Source organism: Muscardinus avellanarius, assembly GCF_963383645.1.
Source record: "Muscardinus avellanarius genome assembly, chromosome: 15".
In the NCBI taxonomy this organism is placed as follows: domain Eukaryota; kingdom Metazoa; phylum Chordata; class Mammalia; order Rodentia; family Gliridae; genus Muscardinus; species Muscardinus avellanarius.
Genome location: NC_137801.1, coordinates 10952187 through 10978408, shown reverse-complemented (window position 1 = coordinate 10978408; position 26222 = coordinate 10952187). Strand labels below are relative to the sequence as shown.

Genomic DNA, 26222 nt, shown 5'->3' with positions numbered 1-26222 from the left:
AACCAACAATGCCAGCTTTGTTATATAACTAAATCTTCATTTATTCTAGAGCCTCTGTATTGTTTAACTGGTCTCTTTGTCTACTCAAGCACCAGTACAAAATTGTTTTATCATAGAGATTTTAGAGTATGTTTTAATGTCTACTGACAATAGTATTTCTTTAAATTTATAATTTAATACCTGCAAAGCACCCACTGCTTCACATCCTTAGATTTAGCCAACCACAGATTCAACCCATCATGGATCAAAACATTTTTTAAAAAGATTCTGTCTGTACTGAACATGTAAAAACATTTTTTCTTGTCCTTACTCCTTAAACAATACAGTATAACAACTATTTACATAGCATTGACATTGTGTTTGGTATTATAAATAATCTAGAGAGGAAACGTATAGAGGAGGGTATATGTGAATTATACGTAAATCCCTATCACATTGTAAGTAAGGGACTTGAGCGCCTGCAGATTTTGGCTAGGCCAGGGGTCCTGGAACCAATTTCCCATAGATACCTACTAACAACTCACTTGTGTAGGCTCAGCGTAGGCTCAGTGGTTCATGGGACTAGGAAAGTGGGTTGGCACATGCGTCAAAACTAAAAGCTCACTCTTTACCTTCCACATCCAAGGACCCTAAAGGCGTTTTAGTGTGAGGTTTTGAGCATGTATGAACAAACGCAAACTCGAGAGCACTGATCTTAAAAGTGTCTCTTGAAATGTATCAGCGAGAGAAAGATAGGCGGTAGGCAGAAGGGATAAACAAGAAGGACTTTGGCTTGCATCTCTGATGTTTCCCACAGCGCTCTTTAGGTCTTTTGCTCTCCTCTTACTGGGGTGTCTTCTTCTCATATGTGCGTTACTTATTACCGTATTTCCCCTCAGTCTCTCCTAGTTTTTTTGCTTGTGCAGCCCCACTGTGGGGTGATGAGAGTCTGTGCTGCTTTGTTCAGGCTCTGGGGCCGGTGGCCTGGATTCTAATCCTGGACTTACTGTTTACCAGCCTTACCACCTTGAGCAGATCTTTGGACCTCTCAGTGGCTTGGTTTGCCCTAAATATAAAGTGGGAATAAGGTAACCACTAATCGGAGGATTTATAATGTAATACCTGAGGAGCACTTAGAAATGGAACCAGGTACAAAATAAGAAACCAGGAAGAGTCTGTTGTTTTCAATAATACTTACTTTTATTGTGCTCTGCTTGTCTTTATTCCATCAGTTACTTTGCAGCCTTGAAAATACTCTTTGTCAAATGCTAGTGCCAAATTAATGATTTATTTATTTATTTATTATTTTGTGGTCCTGGAGTTCCTGGAAACCCTTCTACCTCCGGGCTACACTCCCAGACACCTATTTTTTTTTTTAAAATATATTTTCATTTGGAAACAGGGTCTCAATCTCTCTCTCCCTCTCTCTCTCCCCCCTCCTCTCTCTCTCTCCCTCCCTCTCTCCCTCTCCCCTCCCTCTCTCCCTCCCCCTCCCCCTCTCCCTCTCCCTCTCCTCTTCCCCCTCTCCCTCTCCTCTTCCTCTCCCCTCTCTCCTCCCTCTCTCCTCTCTCCTCTCCCTCTCCTCTCTCCTCTTCCCCCTCTCCCTCCCCCTCTCCCTCTCCCCTCTCTCCTCCCCTTTCCCTCTCCCCTCTCTCCTCTCTTCTCTCTCCTCTCTTCTCTCTCCTCCCCCTCCCCCTCCCCCTCTCCCTCCCCCTCTCCCTCCCCCTCTCCCTCCCCTCCCCTTCTCCCGGGCTTCCTGGAAACCTGTCTTCTTCCGGGCTACACTCCCAAACCTATTTTTATACTTTTTTATTTGGAAACAGGGTCTCTTAAGCCAGTGCGGCTGGCTTTGAACCTGCACAATCCTCCTGTCTCCGCCTCCCAGGCATGGGGATTACAAGCGTGCGCCACCACACCTGGCTATTTTTTTTTTTTTTTTTTTTTTGGTAGACATGTCTATAAATCCTCCAACTCAGGTCCTTTAGAAAACTGTATTTTCCTGGTAATCTTGAATGCCTTTTACTTACATCCATCGATTGTTTCATTGTTTTTTTTTTCCCTGAGAAAATGCCTTTGAATGGTAGCTTCTCTCTGCCACCTTCCCATCTGTTTCATGTATGTTGATGAGTTTCCACTAAAATGTTAAAATCCAGTTGGTTATTATTACAGAAATTATCTTACACTTACTTTGTTGTTGAAAAGAGCTCCATGAAAATAGTTTCCAGCTTTCCTTTGGTTTCTGTGGCAGTACTAATATGTTCTACATGTATGAATTTATTTCTCATGGTCTTTAATTTTAGTTTATGCAGTGGTAATAATATAAGCATTCCACATGCAATAATTGATTTCATCTACATAGTAATACTCTTAGGAAAGCGTTGCTAGTATCTCAGTCTTACAGATGGAAAAATTAAGGTACCAATTGCTTATTTTTGTAAGTCAGAAAATACTCTCAGGCTGGGAATCTGTGGTTTGCATTGGGAAACGATGCTTCCATTAACAAGACCCTTGAAGTAGTCACTTTCTGCACCAGAGAGTCTGTTCTGGGATTTGGGTATTACTGCCTTGCAGTTGGCCTTCTTTTGAATAGAATGTCAATACTATGTAGTTAAACAAGTAATAGGTCATGCATACTGAAAAAATAATAGTTCTAACATTTTAAAATATTATTAAAGAACCTTTTTGTGGTACTGGGGATTGAACCTAGGGGCATTTTAGCTTCGAGCTATATTCCCAACTCTATTTTTTATTCTTTATTTTGAAACAGTTATCTCACTGAGATACAAAGGCTTCACTAAGTAGCTGAGGCTGTCCTTATGCCTGTTATCCTTCTTTCTGAGACCAAGTACTGAGATTACAAGCATGGCCACCATACCCAGCTCTAGTTAAGGAATTTAATTTTGGTACTGGAGATTGAACCCAGGGGCATTCTACCTCTGAGGTATACTCAGTCTTTTTTTTCCCCTTATTTTTTAAACTTTGAAACAGGGTCTAGTTAAGTTGCTGAAGGTCCTGTTAAATTCTTGAGCTTGGTCTTGAACCTGTGATCTTCCTCTCTCAACCTCCCAAGTACTGGTATTACAGTTGTGCACCATTTTGCCTGGCAGAAATTTTTTATATTTTTGTAATTGAAACACACAGCATTTGGTTTTCGGATTAGAAATGTTATTTTTAATGAATTGCTCTTTGAATTCACTGTGTTTTTTTCTTCCTACTGTATCTTGATTGGGTCATAAAGAGTTTGTTTCAGTATATTAAAAGTTTATAGGTTACAAATGATCTTTCTTAGCTGATTCTATAATTAAGATATTATTTTTAGAATTATTAAGGACCCCCAAGTCTGCAAGCTAAAAAAAAAATTAAGATTTGTTTCTTCGGCTGATTAGTTGCAGTATTTAATATTCTATTGACCTGAGTACTTGGATATTGAGAAACTGCCTATAAATGTGTTGACATTTAATACAACATGCTTTATTTTCCTTAGCTGCAGCAAAAAATTATTCCTGATCAGGACCAGCTGATGGCAATAGCACTAGATTGCATCTATAACTGCGAGAGAAATGACCAACTCTCTCTTTGCTATGACATCTTAGAATGTCTGCCACAGAGAGGATATGGGTAAGAATCCACAGCATGCCAGGCTTACTTTTATACTAACAATAAAAAAGACTTGCTTTTCCAAATGTTCATCATAGAGAATTTTGGGAAAATGAAAAAATTATAAAGAAGAAAAAAATCATCTATAATTCTGTTGTCTAGAAACAAACTCTTATTGTACAAATATATGGGCAGTTCTCCTATATTTTGTACTAGTATAATTATAATTAAGTTCTGCTATAATCCTGTTAAGCTTTATAATAATCCATCGTAAAACAAACAAAAATACAACCACAAAAAAATCTTAATAGTAGATTACTAGTGATGTTTGGTTTTAAGTTGTGCTTTAAATCAAGCACTTTTCATATTTATGGGGTAATTGTATTCTGTGAATTGTTTGCTGGTGGTCTATACTGTAGTAATCCTTTTTTAGTAGTGATGGATGAATGTATATAAGTATTTATATGTCCAAAAGGAAATTTATATAACAGTCTTTTAGATTATTTAGCTATATGCAGATCGAATTTACATTTTCTCTTGAAAAGTCAGGTAACAATCATTCCTTTAATCTCTCTTTTAAATCCGATACATGTTATGAACTTTACATCTGGAAAAGAATACGTGATATTCACAACACAAGAAAGAGCCCTGAAGGAAAAATCAGCAGATCTGTTTCTTTGCCTTTGTGATTTTAGCCAAGTCACTTAACTTTCCTGGTCATTAGTTTTATCATTTGCAAATAGGATATTAAAACAAGAAAGCCCTTGCTCTCTGTTTCCTCTTTTTCTTTGCTCTGTCTTGTCTTTTTTTTTTTTTTTTGTATTTTCTCTTTCTTCTGCTTTTTAGGAATTTTTTAATGAAATAAGTGATAGCAATCACCAGTTTTGCAACCCACTGTGCATTAATACTTGCTGTAACTGATAGTACTACAATCAGTTGAAAGACTAGTGGTAAAATGACATTTGCATGATAACATTGTATTACCTCAATAACTATTCTTTCTTAGAGTCTAAAGGTGAAGTGTACCTCTATAAAGGCAAGATCTCCGCCATTATCTTTGCCAACTTATCAAATTCAGCATCATGGTAGATAGCCTGGCATTCTGTGCCTCCTGGTGTGATGCTCACAGGAGTCCTTAAGAAGTATAATCTTAATAAAATTGTTTACCTTGAACCTGACCTGTCTTTTATATTCCAGTTAATGTAGGGATTAGAAGAACAAGTTAAATAGCACCAGGAAGAAAACAGTAAGATAAATACAGAATATGGAACATTCTACAAGTCAATCGGTCTTTTTGAGAAAAGGCCAACTAGTGTTATTTAGAAAACAAACTGCTGGGGGGAGCTGTTGTAAGATAAAGAAGTTTAAAAGAACCTGAGTTTTAAGTATAATGTAACACATGAACATAGTGAAATTAGATAATTAAGACTTACAATAGATGAAAGGCAGTTTACCATCACTTTGCACATCCTTGAATACCTACCTTCAAGAAGCAGATATTTTCCAGGCATGGAGACACATGTCTGTAATCCCAAGTACTTAGGGAGACTTGAGGCAGGAACATGGATTGCTGGTCCAAGACCAGCCTGGGCAACTTAGTAAGACCTGGCCTCAAAATAAAATAAAAGGTGCTGTGGATGTAGCTCAGAGGAAGAACACTGGAGGGTTGGATCCCCAGTAGCACCAAAAAAAAAAAAAAAAAAAACCCACAAAAAAAAAAACCAAGAAAACATTTATATAATTGTTTTCTTCTATCTTTGCTTGCCTCCTTTAAAATAGCATGCACATCAGCGTTTAATTTTCAGATTTAGATAATTATTGACATCCTTCCCCCCAAAATTCTTTACTTTTTCCATTTCTACTTCTAGTACCACTTTTTCAGTATTTCTGTCCTTTATGATTGCATGAATATACTTCATTCAAATAGATGGTGTTATGTTTCCTTTTTATACAAGTTTCTTTTTTCCCTGGCCTGGCTAATTTTCGTTTTTAACATCGCATTTATTTCCTTTTGGCTTCTTTAGGAAGGACTTGCTTTTTATCTTCACTACCTGCCAGAGATTATTTGTCTGATGGATATTCTTCTTACCAGTTTTTTTTTTTTTTTTTTTTTTTTTTTTTTTTTTTTAACTGAGGACGGGATGTGCTTCCTTTGATGCAGAGGGTATGATTCTGTTGAGAACACCTCTGTGTGGATAGAATGCTAGTGGAAGCTTCCCAGGGAGGTCACAGATGTAGACAGGCTTGGGAGGAAACTAGCATGCTGGGCCATGCCTCCTCATCTCATTTATGGGTCAAAAGAACAATGATAAATAGTGATTTTACCTGACTTTACTTTTTCTTGAGAACAAAACTTAGACAACAACTGACTTATAATCCTTTTTTGCCTTGAAACTGAACTAAGCCAACAGTACCTTAGAAAGTAGTTGCTCTTACGTGTCTAGTCTAAGTAGAGAATGTTGTTCTGCTCTTGTATTTTATATCTTCATCTACCGAGTAATGTAAGCAATTGAATGAACAAATGAATGTAGGCGATACGCCTGAAATTTACCTGGGCAGGTTAATGTTTTTACATATTGACTATAAAAGAAACCTGCACTTTAGTCACTTTAGAGAAAATTATATTTTATTAAAAGCCACTCTTAAACCTTAATTTTGAATTTTAATTCTTTAGTTACAAGACAAAGGCAACCGCAACTCTTCATGACATGGTAGACCAACTGGAGCGGATTCTCAGGTGAGTTAAGGGCAGCCTGCTCTGTGCAGGTGAAGGGGCCTGTCCCCGAGGGCCCCCTCAGCCTGCCTCTTGGCTATCTCTTTCGCCTGTGCTCATATATGTTTGGTTTTGTTTTGAGCGATGAATGTGCCGCTGCCTTATTACAGCAGAAAGGTAAAATAATAAGAGCAAGGGCTTTGAGGAGTGACCAGCCTATACAGATCTAGACATTTTTTAATTACTACCTGAGTAATCTTTGAACCTGGGTTTTTAAAATTTAACTCTACAACATCTAAGTCATGAGATTTTGGAATTAATATTAAACATTTAAAGTGGCTCACACATAAAAAGCACACAAGAATCTTAATTTCTGCTGAAGTCATTACATCTGTCAGCAAACAATGTTTATTTTACTCCTAAGTTTTGGGATCTAATACATATGATTTCGATTGTGCCTTCCCGTAATTCTGTAGTGATATTCTTTTCTGTTTTAATGAAATATTCAGTTATCCCTTTAGGAGACCTGAAATATTCTTAATTTACCATTTAGGATATTGATATTATCTGCTGGTATATATTTTTATGTGTACATAAATATGTAACTTAAAATCCTATATTATAAATAAAATTTGAAATAATAAACTTTTCTTTTAATATAAAATTATACCATAACTTTAGTAATGTCACACATGGTGAAGTAGAATTTGAAGTCTTGTAATTGGGAATTTTAATTACTCAAATGAAAGGATTTTAATGTAAAACTATTTTAAGTTGCATTTAAAGGAACAGAATGTTTTTGTGAACCATAATATGTGAATTTAACAAAAAATTAACTGTTTAGTTTTTTCAGGACCCCTACTTATTTTTAGTCTGACTTTTGTTATTAAATGTTCTGAAGGTTATACAGTTATATTTCTTGAAATATATTTAATAAATACAACTTTTCCTATTTTAAATTGGTTCGTCCCTCCTCCTCGTACTTCCCCTAAAACTTCAGTGTAGTTTCGCAAAAGCCTAGGGGGTTGAGTTCATGTAGGGCCCTTACTTACCAGTCTGCAGAGTTACCTGTTTCCCAAAGAAGTTGAGAAGAGATAATTGTCATGAGATACAGTGAAATCGGCATCATTTCCTTAGCCACATGCTTGTGTGTGTGACCACAGGTGGTTCTGACAAGTACAGTCCACGAGTACCTTGAAACTGCATCCCGAAGGTCCCCATTGATGCTTAAGTCTTTCACTATTTTAAACATTTGCTGTCATTTGAGAGTAAAATCTTTTTATTCTTCTTGCATCTCATAGCCACAAATAGTTGATGATTGTTTTAGTGTATATAATGTCAGGTGGCCGACCTGTGAAGAGTTACTGAATTCTCTCCAGCCACTGAGTCCAGTAGTGGTTAATTCCCAAACCATGAGATTTGGGGGACGAACCAAGTGTGATGATGATGGAATGGGATATCTCAAGCTTCATATACGACTAAGAGAGTTTATGAAAAATCGTGCGTTTATACATGATGGGTTCTTGAGGGAGCTTGAGCCTGATGGTCTTCCTGGGGCCCTCCCACGGGAGAATCCCTCGCTGTGGCTCTTCTAGAAGCCTTGCGGCCTTACCCATAACTCAGTAGGATAGTTAAGAGTTAAAATTAGGTAATGACATTATACATTTGGGTTCATTTATGGACTTGGTGGTGCTTTTAGACTAGAGGAAAATGGATAATAAGATTTTGATGTAAAAATGTCATCCTTTTAAAAAATGCTATTTAACCCAGATATATTCTAATAAAAGTCAGTAGGTGAAAATAAGATTTAATATATTACTATGAGCTTTGTTTTTGGTGAGAATTAATGTGTTATTTCAAGTTGGGTCATATAATATGATTCAAAAAAACCCCGCTAAACGCCTAACTTATTTATATGCTTAAGATTCTTAGACTCATCATTTGGAAACAACATTTTAAACAATTTCCCTTTTACTCACAGCGTGTCAGCACTCTTTGAGAAACACGGACTAGAGAAACCTATTTCATTTGTTAAAAACACTCAGTCGAGCCCAGAGGAGGCACGGAAGCTGATGGTTAGATTGACCAGGCACACGGGTAGGAAGTGAGTATCCAGACTTATATATATTTTTAATTTCTATATTGTTCTTTTTCTTGACAATTTTTAGAAATGGCCAATAGTGAATTGTACATATATGAAGTATAGAATTTGATAATTTTGTGTGTGTGTGTGTGTGTGTGTGTGTGTGTGTGTGTGTCTTGAAAATTTTCTAGCATTTTTACCTCTTGCTACTACCTTATCTCTTGCAATAGTATAGTATGGTTATTAACATAAGTGCCTTAAGTTCTCTTCCAGATCCTAACTTATGCACTACAAGTGTTATAGCCACAATATACCTCAAATGAGGACTTCTATATCAGCCGTCCTGATAATTATCAAATGTATGGTTTAGAAGGCTTTTATTATTTAGTTTTTTTTTTTTTTTTTTTTTTTTGGTGGTACTGGGGTTCCTGGAAGCCCTTCTACCTCCGGGCTACACTCCCAGACCTATTTTTACATTTTATATTTGGAAACAGGGTCTCCTAAACCAGCGCGCGCGGCTGGCTTTGAACCTGCGCGATCCTCCTGTCTCTGCCTCCCAAGCGCGGGGATTACAAACGTGCGCCACCACGCCCGGCTATTATTTAGTTTTTAAGATTTCTTCACAACTGCAAGTGGGTTGTCTATATTTCCAAGACACACTGACTACTTTAGAATCTACTTTCCAACAGGACAGATGTCCTGTTGCTGCTAGATTGCTCTCTGTCCTTCTGTCGAGTTTCTTACATCTTTTGAAGTCCCTTAATTAATTTCTCCTAATAGTGACCCATTTACTGGGAGTATGAACAAGAGTACAGCTCCTGCTTTCAAGGAAGTTAGCCTTAAGCGAATCTAAAGTATTTTCTGTATGTTAGCATGGCCTGGTTCTTACTATCTTTAAAATGGTCTTGTATGTATATTGCAAATGTTAGCAGACCTCATCAAATCTGTCACAAATCCAGGCTTTGTCATCTCTAAGGTAATGCTATCTCTCCCTGGATAGTTACCCCTGTTTCAGAGCTGCAACTTACACAGTTTTGCGTATGGGGATTTCTCTGTTAATTTGCAGCTCTCTTATTTAGTTTACTAAAATTCTACTCCTCCTTCTTATTTACTGAATGTATTCTGAAAAGGGCTATTATAAATAATGTGTTTTAATTTATTTTAATTAGAACCTCTACTTCCGGCTAGCCATGTGTGAGAAAACATTAGTGCCATCTGTCCCAGTGTTTGCGGCTTTCAGAACAGCTGGGCTGAGAGAACTTGAGTTCAGCTAGACAGTGCCTAGGTCTGATCGTATGGAGCTGGTGTAAGGTGGACATTCGCTTGATCAAATGCTCTGCAACATGTGGGCCTGCAAACCGAGTCTGAAAGACCCCTCCAGGGTCTTTGAACCCCTCCAAACAGAGTTCAAGCACCAAGGTCAAACTACTGGAAACATTTCGTGGATTATCCTGGAATACTTGCGAATGCCTCACTTTGTTTTGTGTTTGCTCGTGCCTTATTACATAAAGAACACGAGTAGCTGTTCACCTTGTGTAATATAAATGCCATGGGCAAGTGCAGCGTGTGCTTGTTAAAGATGTAAGAAGCTGGGCGTGGCGGTGTGTGCCTGCTGCCCCGCTCCTCAGCACGCTGAGGCAGGAGGAATGGTTGAGCCCAGGCCTTTGAGGCCAACCTGGACGATAGAGCAAGACTCTGTCTGGAAAATGAAAATTTAGGAGGAAAAATTCCTAAGGGCTATATTTTTTTTATAGAAAAATATACACTTTTCATAGCAATAGCTTTTATATACACATAATTTATCTGCTCTGTTTTCAAGTGCATAATACCTGGAAATGGTGATACTTTTGTTATTATTTTACAAAGACAAAATAGAATCTATCCCTTTCAAACACTGAGATGTGTTGTCATGTAGAACTTCAGGAGCAGAAAGTAAACATAAATGATTATTTCAAAATCTTACGTGTCCAACTAAGGTGAACTTTTGAGACAGTAAGAAATATAACATGTTCTTCCTACTAGATAATATCATATATGTAACTTAAATTCAAAGTGTTGATAACCTCAGACTCATTCATACCTTCATTATGAACATTTTTTCTTCAGAAAAATTGGGATCTTTTCATCTATTCTAGTTTAAATTAATCTTCACACTATAGAAGAAAGGAATCTAAAAGTCAGATTACAGTTTTATTCCAGTCTATTTAGATAATTGAGCTTGTAGAGGCATCTTGCTTCGATTCTCTGTTTTATCAGAACTAATACCATCTCTTCATGTCACTCTAATGTGGGTTTTGAGTAAGCCAAGTGAAATTCAGGAGTGAGTTAATGGCTTGCTCAGGAACTGGCTGAAATTGTTAGCAAAACCTTTTCCCCTGCTGTAGGAGAAAAGGAACATTAATCTGTAACTATGGAAATGAACATAAAATATTTTTTAACCAAGTGGATTGCAAGGCTTCATTACTTGTATAAAACTGATCTAAGTGGTAGATTTCCTCTAGCATAGAACAACCCTAAATGAGCTAGAAACCTGTCAGGAGCTCTATTCCTTGGCACGTCCCTTCAGGGTACTTTACACTGTGCCTACGGAATCGCTTCTTCCTAAGCCGGAAGGGTCAGTACCTGCAGCGCTCCCCGAGGCTCTGATTTTGCACCTGGGATGTCACCTTGGTGCTGGCGAGCCATGGTTCCTGTCCTCCATACTGAAGCCAAGTGCGGCCTGTTGCCTTATGTAACTGAATGTTCAAAGACTTAAAAAAAGTCCCCATGAGAAAGAATAAGAGTAACGGAGACGAACCCCTTCATCCAAGTACTTCTGCATCGGCGCTGATTTATTTTACCTCGGAAACCACAGCTTGGTAGCTTTGCTGTTGAATGTTTATGCTAATACACTCTGTGTCTAAGCCACCAGGACGGGCTGATGGGGCAGCAATTTTAGCATTAATACTTGCTGCCCAACTCTTCCTTCTTCTTTAATCCATGATTTTTTTTCCTCAAAATTTAAGTAAGATATTTCTATTGATGTGGAAACTCATGTGGCTATAGATTGGTAGTGCCAGGATTTTTTTTTCTTTTTTTGCCAGTCATAGAGAAATTATGAATTTTTTTCCTCCCTCCCTCCTTCCTCCCCCCAGGCAGCCTCCTGTCAGTGAGTCTCATTGGAGGATGTTGCTTCAGGACATGTTAACTATGCAGCAGAATGTGTACACGTGTCTGGATTCCAATGCTTGCTACGAGGTAACCACAGCTATGAGCTATTTGCTTTGAATTTAGAAATACTGATCGTTACACTTCATTGGTCATAACGGAGATGGCCATAGCTACACTGTGAGTCATACTATTGGATGGTAACTGATACCTGACCAGTGATTTGTAGTCGAATACTTTCATACCTATCTTCTATTTTCTTAACTTTATGTATTGCAACATCATCTATTTAGTGCATCAGTCTTCAGCTAGAAAATCTCTAAGTCAGATGTGACTTTTCTCAGATAGTTTTGGTGGTTACTAAAACTCATTTAATGGCTAGGGTGTAGCTCAGTGGCTGACTCTACGCTTAGACTTGGCTTCAGACCCCAGCACCAAAACAAAGTCCCCAACCAAACAAAAGTAATCAGCATGCCGGAGAAAAGTCTGGCAGGTCTATCTTCTTTTGTCCTTGCTAAATTACAGCAATCTTTGTATTTGTTCCCATATGCCTACATTCCTTTCTCATTTACATTCATCCAGGATATTCTAAAATAAAGTTTTAGGAAGACCTCCTTCTTAAAATTTGTTGCTTGTTCCATGTGAATAATTAAAAACCACTTGCATTTGTTTCTATGACTTGGAAGCCACGGCAGATTGCGCGCTCCCTGTCCACCCCACGTGGTCACTCCCCACCACATATGTGATGCTCCGGGAGCTCCGGCAAGTCTGATGTGAACCTCCCCACCCACCAGGCTGTCTCTTGTTTCTGTGACTTTGTGTGCATCAATCCCTTTGCCTGGAATATGTAGCTCTTTCTTACTTGAAAAATCTTGACAGGTTTTCAGGACTCAGCTTACTCATTATGTCCCATAGGACACCTTCCTTCTCCTTTTTATAAAAGTTGCCTCTACTGTAGCATTTTTTTAAAATGCAGTTGTCTACTTATATTTTCCTTTAATTTGGTCATGAGATGATAGGGATTATTTCATCATGTCCATTCTCATATCCTTTATGTATATTATGTGTGGAATATATGAGATGCTTAAGAAATGGTTGTTGCTTCACTGGGATTAATACCCGGAGGACTTGTTATTTTGGACAGTATGTATATTACCAATAAATTTCTCATGGTTTCTATGGGAAAATGATTCAAGTAGCTCTTTTTTTTTTTTTGGTGGTACTGGGGTTCCTGGAAGCCCTTCTACCTCTGGGCTACACTCCCAGACCTGTTTTTACATTTTTATTTGGAAACAGGGTCTCCTAAGCCAGCCCGTGCGGCTGGCTTCAAACCTGCGCGATCCTCCTGTCTCTGCCTCCCAAGCACGGGGATTACAAGCGTGCGCCACCACGCCCGGCCTCAAGTAGCTCATTTTTAATGGGATGCAGTATAAAAGAGGTTTCTCATTTGATTTTTTTTTTTTTTTTTTGTTAAGAAAGCCAGTCATGAGCCAGGCGTGGTGGTGCACACTTATTATCCCAATAGTTGGGAGGCTGAGACAGGAGGATCGCAGGTTTTCAGCCAGTCTCAACTGCTTTGTGAGGCCCTCCACAACTTAGTGGGAACCTGTTTCAAAATAAACTATAAAAAAGAACAGGGCTGGGAGTGTAGCTCTGAGGTGTAATGTTCCTGGGTTCAATCTGAGTACTGCCAAAAATAAATAAATAAATAAAGCCAAGCATAAAACGATATAGGGAATTTCTTGTGTTGCTTTGCTCTGTCATTACGAAGTACAGCCCATGCTGGAATGAGAGATGAAGAATGGGTCTCTGTTTTGTGAAGTTTTTTAAATTCAGGGTAATTTTAACAAACCACTGAGAAGTGAATGATTTTATATTCAAATTTCAGGTTTTAGATGTCTGAGTGACTGTAATGTTCTTATTGATGATTATAGTATCAGGCCACACACAGTTGCCAGTAACTTCCCTTCTTTGCATATAGAGCAAAATTTGAAATCAGTTTCAGGAGAAAATAACATATATATACCCGGTGTCTAAAACCTACCTGTCATTAGTATGTCTGAAGGTGTTATTACATTGGAGTTACATTACTTTGATATTTTTTCATTTCTCTGATTCTGATTCCAAATGAAAAATTGGCAATAAGTATATATTACACTTGAACTAGCCCCTGTGTGCAGTAATCTCTTGTAACAACTTGATAAAATACACTTAAAATATTTTAGTACCTCTGTTAGGCTTGACATTTTAATGATGTCTCTCCATAAATCTTTCTCCCTTGAGAAAGCATTTGGAAGTGTTTATAACCGTTTTAAAATGGTTCTAGAAGATGGAAATAGAGATTTGACCAACTTTAGAACCACGCTTATTATCTTACTGACTTTTTGCTATTAGGTTTTGCTGTCCTTGGAAAATTGAAAGCTTTGGTGGCATAACTTTGAAAATGTTGGATAAAGACAACTTGTAGAACAGAAATCCATGCTGTTTATTTTAGCAAGACCTTTTAAGTTTTAGGATAAGTAAATTGCATTTTTCAATGTTGGCCTCAGCTCTTTATGGCTTACCTGAAAAAGTGGAGGAGATATAGAGACTGTTAGATTTCAGTCATTTGGGATAGGCTTTCCCTTGCTTTCTGTCACAATATCTTAGAGAAGATCCTTCTTAGGTATTAGTGTCATTTTGTTATTAGATATCTCAGTGAAGGCCTATCTAAAAATGCCTCCTCAAAAGGAAGTGAAATGGGGGTAGGGTGGGAGAGGGCACCAAGCGCAGTCTGAATGTATGCCATTTTTCAATATGATCCACATAAAAATAAAAAAATAAATAATAAAAAACCCAAAGGAAAGCCGGGTGTGGTGGCGCACGCTTGTAATCCCAGCATTCGGGAGGCTGAGGCAGGAGGATCGCAGTTCGTGGACATCCTGAGCTACTACTTAGTGAGGCCCTTTGCAACTCAGTAAGACCCTGTTTCAAAATAAAGAATAAAAAATAGGGCTGGGGGTATAGCTCCCCAGACCTGCAAAAACAAAAAAACAAAAAACAAAAAAATCCCCACAAAAAACCCAAAGGAAGTGAAAATAAGGAAATTCTATGAAAATTATGGATAGTCTTAATTCTAAGGAAACTCTTCTTTGTGAAATTTGACTTTTCTTTAATCTTTTCTGTTTCTTCTTTATCCTTGTTCAGCTGTGAAGTGATAGGGGAGAGCATTTTGGAGGTTCTTTGCTATTTTTATATATCACATTATTATGTAGGCTTAAGAGGATCACATTGTTAATGCTTTTCTCTAGTAAATATATAAGTAATCTCAACTAAAGAACTTATTTTATGTTAACTAATGCTATTAGTTGCCTACTAGAATTAAGTATTTGAATTAATACTTTCCATCAGTATCTCTTGCTTTATTGAAATAACTTTTAATATATCCATTGAAAAAATCTGTTATATAACATAGTATAATACTAATGGTTAGATTTAAGTATATAACCTTCGTAGTTTGACTATTTAGTTTGTGAGACTAAATTCAGATGCTCTAAGCAATTATAAATTATATGCATCATAATTAAAGTTTTTTTTAAAAAAATGAAGGTACAGTTTCAACAGTATTGGCCCTAGTTGAAGATCTGGTGGCATATTTAATAGGTTGTCTTTTTAATGAATACAGTTTAAATACTTATACCACCTTGAAATGATTTTGCTTTATTTTGGTTTATCCGGTGACATTATTCTTTCATCTACCTCAAAGATGAATTTTCTAATTGAGAGGAGATTCATACAAATATAAAATTAGCCACTAAAAGCATAAAATTTATTGCTATTTAGAATATTTGCACTGTTCTACAACTGTCAGCTCTAGGATGAATGCATTTTTTATTCATTTTATTTGAATTTCAGAGCCTGCTTCTTATTGAGAACAAGTCGTCCCTCTTTCACAAATTCCAGTCTCTTCTTTTTCCCAGATATTTACAGAAAGCCTTCTCTGCTCTAGTCGCCTTGAAATTATCCACCTGGCTGGGCAGATGATGCACTGCAGTGCTCGCTCAGTGAATCCTCCCACTAGTGTGGCCCAGAAAGGAAAACCCCAGTACAGGGTCAGTTACGAAAGAAGTATCGACTTGGTTCTGGCTGCCAGCAGAGAGTACTTCAACTCTTCCACCAGCCTCAGCGACAGCTGCATGGATCTGGCCAGGTATGTTCTCCCAGGAGAGGGAGGGCCACGTCAGGATGCACAAGCTCTACTCTTGCTTACATTATCAATAGTACAGATCGGCTACACCCTGGGGGGCATCATTGTTTATTACTTGACTATAGAAAGAAGATTAATGAATTATGAATAGCCATTTTTCTCCAGCATGCTTTAGGCGAAGTCATTTTTTGCTGATTATCTGTAAACTGTGTTTCTCTTTTTTTGGAAGGGGTTCATGTGATGGCCTGTAAATTCAAGTTCTGAAATATTTCAGCCTTTGTAGGTAGTGTCTGACTCCTTCACACAGCATCTGCTTTGTGGAGAGAGAAGGGACCTGATCACATGATAAAGCTCAAACGCTCCTTGCAGGTAGAAATACCTAGACTATAGATTCTGTTTCTTTCTTGGCCTATTATCTTAGTCTACTTCTCTTATTTCATAGGGAGAGGCAGCATGCTTGGGGTCTGAATTGTCATCGTTATTTAGAATCGTACTGATTTTTTCTGAAAGAATTTATTCATGACTCCAAGTTAGTTCTTATAAGATTAATCCTTATAAAATTAAGAGCCCTAGTAAAAGATGGCTAGGCCCTGTCTCTTACAGGTCCCCTACTTCTCACCACCACCACCATGCTGCAGAGCAAGCTGCTAATACAAGAACCTTTGAGGGATGTACTCAACCCATGTAATCAAAACAAATAACCTTCTTCAACATTGCAGGCGCTAAAATTAGCTCGGTTGTATTTTGCCCCCTCTCTCCTGCCATCTGAAACTCTTTCCTGGTGTTCTTATCATTGTCTATTTTCCAACTCTGTTATAGTCTCTTATCCCTCTCAAATGTATTTGTCTTTCAAATTATACCTCGAATGCCTGAATCTGTTTGGTTTCTCTTTATACAACATCTCCTTTCTGGACCCTGTTCTACTTTTCTGTCTCGGGGCTGAGCAGATCCTTATTCCTCTCTAGAAAAGCACTTATAATTTACTGTCCGTCTCCAGGGCACTTGGCAATTTTTCTAAGGACTGGAGCTTTTTATATAATCTCCAAATTTTTGTTTCTTGCTCAAACAAACTGGAGAAGGCTGGGGACCTCTTTAGTATAAGGTGACTGATCTTTGGCAAATTACTCCTTTGCTGGTTTGTATTGTCTCATTTTCCAACACCGCATTCCAATTGTATCCTGTCTTCTCAATCTTCCTAGTTAATAAACTGTAAGGGCTTTTACATTTTGAGTGTATTATCCATATTTTTATTTTCGGATAATATAAAGAGCTGTTTCAAGAATAACCATGTGGGCACCATTTATTTTGCATCTCTGCTTGTATACAACCTTATAAAACTGAGATGCTACATTTCCTTTTTATAACACTTCAGTGGTTTATTATGCTATTATATTATCCACAACATTTTCTTGTGCTTTACATCATTGTGTCAGATGGTTGTACTAGATTTGCTGGGCCCTCTTTTGGACTGCATTTAATTGCTTCAAGTTCCCCTCTTTTCACTGTCTGAGAAGCAGCAGAGCATAAAGGTTAAAGTCATTTCTAGCACCAGGTGTCTGTGGGCAACTCTAGTCTTGGCCAGCTAACAGCGGTGTGACCTTGGGCCTTTAGCTGTAAAATGGAATTACTTGATAAGGATTTTGTGATTTTAACAGAGTCTGTAATATGGTTAGAACTATGGCTCTTGCGTGGATGAGGCCGAGTGGGATTGCGAAATCAAAGGGCAAACACATAAATACTTTGCGTATGTTGCCAAATGGTACCGATTTATTTCCTCTTAGTAGGATAGAGCATTGAAGTGCCCCTTCTCTAAACCGCTAAGTCTTTCTCATCTGTGCCAGCTGGACACCTTCATTCACACTTTTGGTTTTAAAATTCATTTCTAGCCTTTTCTTCTGGGTGTTCATCTTTTTACTGTTGGCTTTTAGGGTCGATTGGTTTGTTTTTTCACCCTTTGCCTATCTCAGATGTTTTAACTTTGTTGCCCAGTTTTTATTGTATTTGACTTATCTTTCCAGCTGCTCTTCAGAATTTAAAAAGAATTATTTGTAAATATTGCCAGAATGCCAACAATTTTTATAGACTTTCGATTCTGCATGTTCTCTGTACTGTTAGCACCAACAAGCTGGTGATGTGTCAGATGACTCAGAAAGCTGAGGAAGTGTAGTTTCACATATTGCTGCTATTGTTAAAGTCCTTCATTTGCTTTTCTATTAATATACTCATTATTTGTTTAAATCATATAATAAATGTTCAGGTTTAAAAAAATACTGATTGTTGCTTTTTTCTCTTATTCTGTTTTTTGTGTCATGCTTTGAAAGACTAGTATCCAAGACTGTTAAACTAGCTTTCTATGTTTTTTTAAATACATTGGTGGTTTTATTTTTTTGCATTTACAATTTAGGCTCATTTGGAATTTATTGTAATATAACAAGGATGGTAGCCATGTGGACCCATTTTCCTCTAAATGATTAATAATCGTTTTAACTCTAGCAAAAGTTTCAATGTACCCTTTTTTCCCGGTGATAGTTTATCACAGGAAGAATCATGTTTTCTTAAACCTTGTTATTGAACTTGACAAAGTTGTTTAAAGTAGTTAGTAAATCTTCTTTTCTGGATCCTATTTTTATCTCAAACGATGAAAATATCAAAAGAATAGCTTTGAAACTGGGAATTGTTTGACCTAGATATTTCTGGCAGGTGTTTCTCAGAGATCCTCTTAAAAGCTGTCCTTCCTTTATTTCACCTTCATTGAGCCCATTTCTCTCCCTCAGGTTACACTTGAATTTTACAAGGACGCTGTGTGCGTATAATGTGGCATTGAATTGACTGACTCTGGCCCATGAGCCCCAAAGTATCTGCGTGCTTACAGTTGTATTGGATATATACAAAATAGCCCATACATTCTAACTGATTAAATACCTGGCTTTTTTCTAATTGAGAAAACAATAAATATCCAGACAATACAAAAAATGTATGCAATTACAACGAACTTCTCTCATTTTCCTCCCTCCCCCCTTCTTCCCCTTCCCTCCCTCCTCTTTCTTCCTTTCTTTCTTTCTTTCTTTCTTTCTTTCTTTCTTTCTTTCTTTCTTTCTTTCTTTCTTTCTTTCTTTCTTACTAAGGATTGGACTCCAGTGGCATTGTACCTCTGAGCTACTGCCCTAGCCCTTTTGATTTTTAGTTTTAAAACAAGATCTAAGTTACCCCATGCTGGCCTCCAACCTTCCATACTCCTGTCTTAGCCTCCTACTTATACTGGAATTTCAGTAGAATTCCTCCTAAAATAGTGGAATTCCAGGCATTTGCTGTTGCACCTGGCTCAATTTTCCATAACTTTATTCATCAGCTGTTTTTTTATTTAAAAAAAAATCAGTTTCTTGCATATCTCTCCAAAACATTTTATTAACTCTTACCTTCTTCTTAAATAACAAGTAAGTTCTTACTATTTATACATACCTTGTATGCCTGGTTTTCTTCACTTATGTTTGATGTTGAATGACTTTTCATATGAGTACCTAATTTTCTGATAGTTACAGGATTATCATATTTTGACTTTTAATGAATTTATTTAGCTCCCAATTTGGTGTATTTTCTGCAATCTGAGAGCTGGGCATGATCGTGCGCACTTGTAATCCCAGCATTTCAGAGGCCAGAGACAGGAGGATCATGGTTTGCGGCCAGCCTCAGCTACTTATTTGAGGCTCTTTGCAACTCATTGAGACCCTGTTTCAAAATAAAGAATAAATAACTAAATAGGGCTGGGAGTGTAGCTTGGAGGTAGAATTCCCCTGGGTTCCATTCCCACGACCACACACACACAGAGCAGTCTGATAGTGAACATCCATTATATTGTGTCTTTGCATGCGTGCACCTATCTGTAGTATAGATGTGCACGTCTGGGATTTGTGGGTTCAGAGGTACTTGCATTTAAAATTGTGATGGAAGCTCTAACGAGGCAGTAGAGCTGCTACGCGTGAGCCCACCACATCTGTGAGCGCTGAGCCGGCCTCAACAGCACAACTTGGCAAGAATTGGCCACGTTTGGGCCTGTCAGTCATCACACGGCCGCCGCACCCACACCTGGTAATGGCTTCTTGTGTCCAGGTTTCAGCATTCACTGGCCCTCTGTGGCCCAAGCTCAATCTATCTTTCTGTGTTCCTGTACTCCTATATTTCAGAGATAAGCTTATTCATTAAATACAATTTTTATTAAATTTGCTTTTTTTTGAACTTTAAAATCCAACTTTACAATATTTCATAGAGCTAGATGCAGTGGCATTTGACTATATCCCACCTACTCCAGAGGCTGAGGAGGCGAATGCCTTGAGCCCAGGGGTTCAAGACCAGCTTGGGCAATACAGGAGACCTCATCTCAAAGCACACACATGCATGTTCTCGTGTGTTCATTCTCTCTCTCTCTCTCTCTCTCTCTCTCTCTCTAGGTATCACAGGAGACCTCATCTCAAAACACACACACACACACACACACACACCAGATATCACATATTCCTGGATTAGCAAATTGCATCTCCTATAGTATCTGCCAGTACTCCATTATCAACTGATTCCTCCTTTTTTTTTAAATTGAAAAATGTTCCGTGCACAGTTGTCATTTCTTGTTTCTTTTGGGAAACTACAGAGACTGAAATAAAGCCCTGTTTTTCCTAGGATGGAAACGGAAACTGAAAGTTTTAGAATTCTGTCTTTAAAATCATATATATAATTTTAGAATGTAGGCATTAGGTTTGTATTTACTGGTAAAAACAGCACTGAACGGACTTCCATGCTCCCCACACGGTGCCATCATGCACAGTCCGGGTGACCACGGTCCAGTTACTTCAGTTCTCTCTGAGCTTCGGTTTCGGCTTAAGAAGCAGATGTGCTATTGGCCTACCTCACAGGCTTGCGATGAGGATTAAGATACCAAAGTAAACTGAGCAGAAGGAGTATCTGCTATGTAGTAGATTTTTGATAACTATGTGCTGGATCTTCCTTTGTTGAATATAGAAAAGTAATCTGACTGGAAATACATTGCTACTTCTTTTTAAAAATGTATTGACTTTCTCATAGATGCTGCTTGCAGCTGATCACAGACAGGCCCGCTGCCATTCAGGAGGAGCTAGACCTTATCCAGGCCCTTGGCTGTCTCGAAGAATTTGGGGTAAAGATCTTGCCTTTGCAAGGTGAATTTTCTATTTACTGTTGCATTGCTGGTAACATACTTTGTGCTACTGTCCTAGTGTTCCTTTTTAGTTTTTGAAACTTACGTGTAACTTTAATCGTTTGATCCATAAGCAATAGAGTCCAGCCTACCTCCTCATTTTGACAGAATCTACTGAAGCGTAGGCACTGACTGAATCAGTGTTTGTGAAGTAACTGCATCCACATTTGTCTTTTGTTTTGTGGTAAGGTCCACAACGAGATTATTGTGCTGGCAGATATACAAATATCCATCTTAGAAGAACCTGAACTTTTATATATTTATACAGAAGTATTCAGAGATAAAAGCACATGATGTTTGCAATTTGCTCAAATGGTTCAAAGATAGACGTGTATATGTATGTGTACATGTATGTCTGTGCATGAACATGTATTTGTGTGTATAGAGGGTGTGTATGATTGGCATGCGTATGTGGGTGGATGGAACAAATAATAATTGATTAATTCTGGCATACTGTGTAGAGTTCTTTGTATCATACTTGCAACCTTCTTGTAAATTCAAAATTAATATAATAAAAACATAAAATAGTTCATGCTAAAAAAAAAAAACACCTCATCATTTTCTCTCTCTAAGCCTTGTGTTCCCTCCCGCCTATTCTAGAAGAAATTTTAAGAGATCAGGATATTAGGAACTAGCTATAGATTTAGAACTAGACAGAGATAAAGTTGTGGACAGTGTTTAGGGAGTAGAATTGAATTCAGGTCCTATCACTTTTTCTGTGATATAGTAGTTTGCCAAAGTACCTAAGCTTTTCAGTACCTCAGATTCCCCCCTCGAGGGTAGTAATGACGCCTGCTTGTAAGGTTCTGCTTTGTAGGCTTAATATACATCAGGCACCACAGCAGCCCCTGGGCCACAGTCTGTCCACGCCACATCAGCTCTGTTAGAACTGTCAGAGTTACTGGGGGAGGGCCTGTTTTTTTTTTTTTTTTTGTACTGGAGATTAAACCCAGGGGTGTTCTAAGAGCTGTATCTTAGGCCCTTTTGTTTATTTATTTATTTTTTTACTTTTAAATAGGATCTTCCTAAGTACTGTGCACTGCCCTTAAACCTGCGATCCTCCTGTCTCAGTCTCCCAAGTACTGGGAATACAGGCATGCGCTGCCGAGCCCAGCGAGTGCCTTCTTAAAGGTTGGCATCTGGCTCTAAATAAGTGTTACTTATTCCTGAACATATTTGCTATACTATATAATGGTTTAGATTTAAGGTATCCCCCAGCCCTCATGGAAACCCAGTGGCAATGTTGGAAGTGGGGCTTGGTTGTAATCTCAATAGAAGATAAATCCATTACTGTGGATCACAGTGGATCACATTCATGGGTTCCATTGTAATGGCTTTACCTGGGTGGTAACCCAGGCCAGTAGGGTGTCACTGGAGGAGGTGGGTCCCTGGGCCGCACCCTTGAGGATTGCATATGGCTCCCCCTCCCCTCCTGAGCTCTCCCTTGCTTCCGGCCTCCATGATGTGAGGAGTGCAGCCCATGTGTCCCCCCCTCTCCCTTTCTGCTGCCGTGCTCAGAGATTTGTGCTCCTGGGCCTCAGGTAGACTGAGCCCCAACATTCTCCAGTGACATCTGTGAGCAAGTAACTCTTCCTCTAAGTTGTGTGGTTAGGTCTTTTAGACTATGGCTATGAAAATGCTGACTAATACACCTATGAGTGAGATCTTTTCTTTACGTGTTCATTTCTTCATAGTATGAAGAGCTTGGATTGGACTCGGGCATGTTTTGTTTTCTTAATATGGAGCTTACATGAGAGGATTGGGCTTGAGCTTGGGAGAAAAGCTAGTGAATTGGAACAGTGTGCAATTTGAGGGCTCCTACCTTCAAACGGGGGCTACGTGGGATGTGGAATTAGAAAACTGAATATCTGGAACATGGACGTGGACTTGGGGAGTGAAGTCTTGGTGGAGGGACTGGACAGTAGTGCACTGGTCAGCTTTTTGTCACTGCCACAAAGGACTAGAGAAAATCAACTCAAGGAGGGGAAGACTGAGTTGGGGTCATGGTTTCAGAGGTTTCAGTTCCTGGGAGGCTGGCTCTCTTTGCCCCTGGGCCTGTGGTGAGGTAGAACTTCCTGGCAGAGGTTTATTGTTCATGGCATGAACGATAAATAGCCCTTGTGAAGGTATGAAAGTGTGCCATCTTCGCATGCACTGCGTCAGGGCTTGGGGAAATTGGTAGAGAAGGCAGTCTTTGTCTCTGCAGCTTTCTATCCTTCCCTTTTGCTGTGATTTGGGTCTGGAATGTTCCCCAGATCTCATGAGCTGAAGTCTGGGGCTCAGTGTAGTAATGTTCACAGGCGGTGCTTTGTGGAAGGAACTGGGCCATTAGGGCTCAGACTCTATCAGTGGAAGAACCCACGGACAGATGAACAATCTGATGGCTTGAATGCGAAGAAGATACCCAGAGTGTATGTTATTTATTCAAAGCTAATAATGAGATTTTCTTAAATGTGCATTTTACTAAATTTTTATTGACGGGGAGACTAAGAGCTTTCCTCTGTTCGGTTGCCTGCCATTAGGAAGGGGATGGCAGCCTTCTGTGATGTCCCCGTTACAGGTCTTTCCTCTGTCTTTCTTTCATAGTGAGACTGTGCTCCAGTAGGATCAGCCTCATCAAGGATTGTATTTCCCAGTCCCCCACTTGCTACAAACAGTCTGCCAAGCTTCTGGGCCTTGCCGAGTTGCTGCGGGTTGCCGGTAAGTCTTTGGAATGTTAAAATGCAAAAAGAGGTTTCTGTGTCCTCGATATCATCTTAGTGAGCGTCAGAATATATGCTCATGGGTGTCAGAGCATCTTTTGAGCAGGTTTAGTGTTTTCTTGTAAATACTGGCCTGTTATAAAAATGTGTACCTGTGTTGAACTGCTGGATGACCACCTGCCTCTAAATTGAAGGTAGGTTTATTAAAGGTGCCATGAAGTAGTTGTGATAGCAAGGGCAGAAGTTAAGTTTGCCTTTTTTTTTTTTTTTTTTTTTTTGGTGGTACTGTGCGTGGAACCCAGAGGCTTTCTACTTCTGGGCTATACTCCCAGACCCATTTTATATTTTATTTGGAAACAGGGTCTCACTAAGTTGCTGAGAGCCTCACTAAGTAGCTGAGGCTGGCTTCGAACCTGCGCGATCCTCCTGTGTCAGCCTCCCAAGTGCGGGGATTACAAGCGTGCGCCACCACAACCGGCTAAGTTTGCCATTTTTAATCAGAATGCTCAAATAAATAAAGCAGGCCAGCCTGGTCTGTTAACCTTCAATATCCAAATTTGATTTTATATTTTCAAATATGAAAACTTCGTTAGAAATGCTTGTGCAATTCTTATTTGGTGAGGTTTTCACATATTTTGTCTCATTTAATACTCTGATAAATATTCACAAAGGTAGTTGCCTTCCCATTTTATGAAGGAAGTTAAGGATCATAGAAGTTAAATATACTTATGAACAAGGTCAACTAGTGGAGTGTAGCTTTCAAAGAAAAATTTTTGACAGTATATGTTATGTTCCTTTCTTTTTTGTGTGCATGTATATGGCAGGGTGGGGGGTAATGGTGATTGAACCCAGGGACTTTGATCTCTGAGCTATTAATACTCATAACCCTTTTTATTTTTTAGTTTGAAACGAGTCTAAGTTACCAGCACTGGCCTCACCTATGATCCTCCTGTCTCAACCTCCCAAGTACAGGGATTACAAGCATGTACCATAGCTTCTGGCTCCCATCTTTCATTTTCATTTAACCCCAATAGTCTACTTCCCAGAATCTTTTTAATATTCTTTCTTTATTTTTTTTTTAATTTTACCAAGCTTTGCAAGAACAGTGGTTGGACGTTTTGTTCCATAAATGCTGGTTTGAATTTGTATTAGTCTATACCTCAGCTTACACGCCCAAAAGTAAAGGGGAATTTGTGTTTATATTTTCAGCTCTTAAAATATTTATTATACACACTGGATACACGTAGCAATATTTTAAGATCCTAATCTATATGGTTCTTGTTCTTTAAGATCTCTAGCTTTAATTTTAAATCCAACCCTAACCCTAACCCTAATTCCAATCCTAACCCTAACCCTAATTCCAACCCTAACTGTAACCCTAAATCCAACCCTAACACTACCCTAATTAAAACCCTAACCCTAGCCCTAACCCTAATTCCAACCTTAACCTTAATCCTAACCCTAATTCTAACCCTAACCTTAACCCTAATTTTAATTCCAAACCTAACCCTAACCCTAATTCCAACCCTAAACCTAACCCTAACCCTAATTCCAACCCTAACCCTAACAAAAAACTAAAAAAAAAAAAAAAAGATTTCTAGCTTTAGGCTGGGTGTGGTGGCGCACACTTGTAATCCCAGCACTTGGGAGGCTGAGACAGGAAGATTACACAGGTTCGAAGCCAGCCTCAGCTACTTAGGCTCTCAGCAACTTAGTGAGACCCTGTTTCCAAATAAAGTATACAATAGGTCTGGAAGTATATCCCGGAGGTAGAAAAGCCCCTGGGTTTCACCCCCAGTACTGCGCGTGTGCGCGAGCGCGCGAGCGCGCGAGCACGCACACACGCACACACACACACACACACACACACACACACACACACACAAGATCTCTAGCTTTAGTAAATGTGCGTGCATCCCTTTGCTAGTTCGTCTGAAGCATAGTATCTTTGTTTTTACCTTTGGACTTGGAAACGTGCTTGGGACCTTTATCTACTGTGAGGCTTCTTGGACAATTGGGAAGAATAATGGGTGTAGACTCAGAAAACTGGTTCAAGGCCTGGTGGTGCCATACATTTGCTGAATTGCTTTAGCTCTGGCTTTTCCAAATGGGAAATAGGAGTTGTACCCCCATTTTTCACCCACCAAATCACTAGGCACCCAAATGAGTTAATGCATATAAAAGCACTTTGATCATCAGAGAAGAATTTCTTAAGAAGTCAGTTCATAGAAGCTAATTAACAAAGCAGATCAGGAAGGCTGTCCACGTTTTCTGTTTGCCTACTGGCATTAATTTCCCTTTTGTTCACTGACAAAAGTTCACTGATATGTTGATATGAAAAGAAGACTATCAGTGGTCTTGACAGCCTATATGAATGTTTAATAATAAAGAATATTCTTCAATCCTAAAGAATAGCATGTGTAGAATACATGGTATTTAGATGTCTTTATTACAGGTATTTTAGTTCTCATATTTGGTATCATCTCAACTTGGCTGCATTGATTCCCAAACTTTAGTTTGAAATCTATATTGTAACTTAGCACAGTGTCATCAAAACATAAGGCTAGCATCTGCAAGTCATTCCACAGATT

The 26222-nt window shown here is 38.7% G+C and overlaps 1 protein-coding gene across 1 annotated transcript in view; it reads left to right on the top strand.

The window, feature by feature from the left end:
• The window catches only part of NBAS (NBAS subunit of NRZ tethering complex), a gene marked incomplete at both ends in the record, with an annotated part of 312243 nt that overhangs the window by 118416 nt on the left and 167605 nt on the right, over positions 1–26222 (top strand). Inside the window, 7 exons of the mRNA XM_080711473.1 lie at positions 3464–3597; positions 6251–6313; positions 8271–8393; positions 11507–11609; positions 15479–15708; positions 20779–20891; positions 23516–23629. Of these exons, the coding sequence (XP_080567599.1) occupies positions 3464–3597; positions 6251–6313; positions 8271–8393; positions 11507–11609; positions 15479–15708; positions 20779–20891; positions 23516–23629 (880 nt within the window). The remainder of the gene's footprint in view (positions 1–3463; positions 3598–6250; positions 6314–8270; positions 8394–11506; positions 11610–15478; positions 15709–20778; positions 20892–23515; positions 23630–26222) is intronic.